Source organism: Colobus angolensis, unplaced genomic scaffold, assembly GCF_000951035.1.
Source record: "Colobus angolensis palliatus isolate OR3802 unplaced genomic scaffold, Cang.pa_1.0 Scaffold17, whole genome shotgun sequence".
Lineage (NCBI taxonomy): Eukaryota > Metazoa > Chordata > Mammalia > Primates > Cercopithecidae > Colobus > Colobus angolensis.
The window spans coordinates 1,581,244-1,583,819 of record NW_012114821.1 but is presented as its reverse complement, the minus strand read 5'-3'; the positions used below and the strand labels follow the sequence as shown (position 1 = coordinate 1,583,819).

The 2,576-nt window shown below is 63.4% G+C and overlaps 2 protein-coding genes across 2 annotated transcripts in view; both read right to left on the bottom strand.

Moving 5' to 3' along the window:
* LOC105508997 (elongation factor 1-delta-like) overlaps positions 1-2,576 on the bottom strand; it is a 15,470-nt gene that overhangs the window by 8,380 nt on the left and 4,514 nt on the right. The gene's annotated exons all lie outside the window — the stretch shown is intronic.
* Positions 1-2,576, bottom strand: part of LOC105508998 — a gene marked incomplete at its 5' end in the record, with an annotated part of 37,182 nt that extends 34,606 nt beyond the window's left edge. Inside the window, one exon of the mRNA XM_011938074.1 lies at positions 5-2,576. Coding sequence (XP_011793464.1) covers positions 1,596-2,576 — 981 coding nt within the window. The remainder of the gene's footprint in view (positions 1-4) is intronic.

The window sequence follows — 2,576 nt, the reverse complement described above, 5'->3', positions numbered from 1 at the left end:
CAACCTCCGCCTCCTGGGTTCAAGTGATTTTCCTGCCTCAGCCTCCCAAGTAACTGGGACTACAAGTGTGCACCAGTGTGCTTGGCTCATTTTTTGTATTTTTAGTAGAGACGAGGTTTCACCATGTTGGCCAGGCTGGTCTTGAACTCCTGACATCAGGTGATCCACCCGCCTCGGCCTCCCAAAGTGCTGGGATTACAGGCGTGAGCCACTGCGCCCGGCCCATTTCTCAGTTTTAATTGCTCATGTGGTAAAAATCAATAGATACAATGAAAGCTCTTTGGGGTCCTGAGAGCAAGAAGGTCGAGAATTGGTGCCCTAGACAGGGACTATGGCCCGCAGGCAAATCCAGCCTGTGGTTTTACTGGCACACAGCCCCACCTCGTGCTCTTCCCACTGGCCGGCAGCAGAGGAGCTGGGCAGACGACTCTGTGGCCGGGGCCCAGACCCTCTGGTTCTTTATGGAGTTTGCTGCCTCCCACCCTGGACTGGCCAAGACCCTCCTACTGTCCAACCAAGTACATCAGAACTGCCCCCATCCCGCTCTGCCGCCAGTCTGTGCGTGGACTCTGGACCATCGCTGGACCTTGTCAAGTGTCCTCTCGGTAACAAAGGGCTGGAGTCTGTGAGCCTCCTCCACGTCCCTGACCCAGGACACTCTTCTGGCGAGGAGGGACCAGGCCACCGTGAATACCAGGGCAGGTGGAAGGGCAGGAGGTTAGCATTCCCCCATGGGGTCCCGCCCTCAGGTGATCTTGTCAACCAGCAAATCCAGACCCCTGAGGGTCCAAGGTTGGCACCACTTCCTTGGGGGCTTAGGCAGCTGCTTGGGACACCCGGCTGGGACCTTCAGAGTCCTTCCCTGACTCAGCCCGCCCCACCACCAGGATGTCCTCACCAGCACGCCACCCTCGCCACTTCCATGCCCTCTGTATTCCCTTCCACGTCCAATCGCCTACCCACCTGCCTGGCCCCAGAGACCGCTGCTGGGGTTGCACCTGCACCCTGGAGCAAGCCCCCAGCATCCAGAGGGAGCTCACACAGACCGGGCACCCTGGGATGGGGGCCACCTGACCAGCCATATGCCCATGCATCTGAAATGCCACCACCTTCCCTCAGAGGTAGTTTCAAGTGACAAGCTGGGGGTGCCCAGGACGGGCAGGCAGGGACATACTGGCTCCCACATCTCATCACAGGGGAGCGCGAGGGCCAGAAACCAGCCTCAATGCTTCCTGCTCCTATGGGTAGCCTTGTCTTCTCAGCCCTGGATGTGACAGCCACAGGGGACTCGGGGAGCTTCCCAGCCCAAGAGGGACCCTGGGCGAGGCAGAGATTCTACCCTGTGTTGACCCCTTCCCTGCCCCCATCCAGACAGCCCAGAACTTTGTAACCCCAAGCAGTGTCCCTGGAACCCATACTGCCCAAGCACAGCACCACCTTTACTCAGCCTGCTGCTGCATTCAACTCAGCTGGGCCCAAGGTCTTGGGGAGCCCCCACCCCAGGTGGGCAGGGGAGGAAGCTGGAGGAGCCCCAGCCTGGGACGGCTGTCCCTGTGCCTACAGCCCAGGCTGGGTGCCCACCCAGCACGTTTCTCCTACTTGGGTCTCAGGCTGGACACGGACAGGCCAGACCGAGGACCGGGTCGGTGAGACAGGGAGGCAGCTTCGAGGCACCAGGCCATGCGCAGGGCCTCGGCAACGTGGTGGCGGCACTCAGCGCTGTCGTAGGCAGGCTTGCTGAGCCAGGGGGCCTCTGCATCCTTCTGCAGGAAGTAATAGTAGGGCAAGGCAGAGGGGGCCTCCCCATCGGCCCACCGCGGCCCAGCCCGCTTGTTCCCTAAGACGTTGCGGCCCCGCCGGTCTCTGCGGCCCCTCCGGGCACCCTCAGCCAGGCCAGCTCGCTCTTGCAGGCGCACCTTCCCGGGGGGATGGCCGTCAAACAGGGCCTCATAGAAGCCCCTCTCGGCTGCGTCATACCGGGGCTTCTCCAGCCACACCTCCCGAACCAGGGCCTGCAGGCTGCCCAGCGGGGGCTGGCCATTGACCGGTGGGCTGGGCTGGTGGGCCAGGGTGGGGACAGCCGCCTGCTGGCCTGTGTCGGGAGTCCCCTGCCTGCGGCTGCCCTCAGGAGCCAGCAACAGGGACTGAGACCACTCCACAAAGGCCCGCTCAGCCTGGTCGAAGGAGGACTTGTTGACCCAGGCCCCCCAGGTCACGTGGTGGCAGGCCACCTGGCTTCCGTGGATGCAGGGACCCCAAGGGGCCAAGGCAGGAGGCTGGGCTGCCTGGGCAGCCACATCTGCCAGCTTCTGGCGGTAGGAGCTCTCTGCCTGGTCGAAAAGTGACTTGTCCAGCCACACGCGTTCGGCCGAGAGGCCCAGGAGGGCCAGGTCCGCCGGGCCGAGCCCACCCTTGGGGGAGCGCTTCCTCTTTTTCTGCAGGGGCTTCCTGCTGTCCTGGCTCTTCCTGGGATCACTCCTGCTGCTGCCGTCAGGGGCCTCTGCCTCATCAGCGTCCTCAGGATCGTCCTGGCCGGGCCCATTCACGGCCGGCCCCTCGGCTGGCGGCTGCTGGGC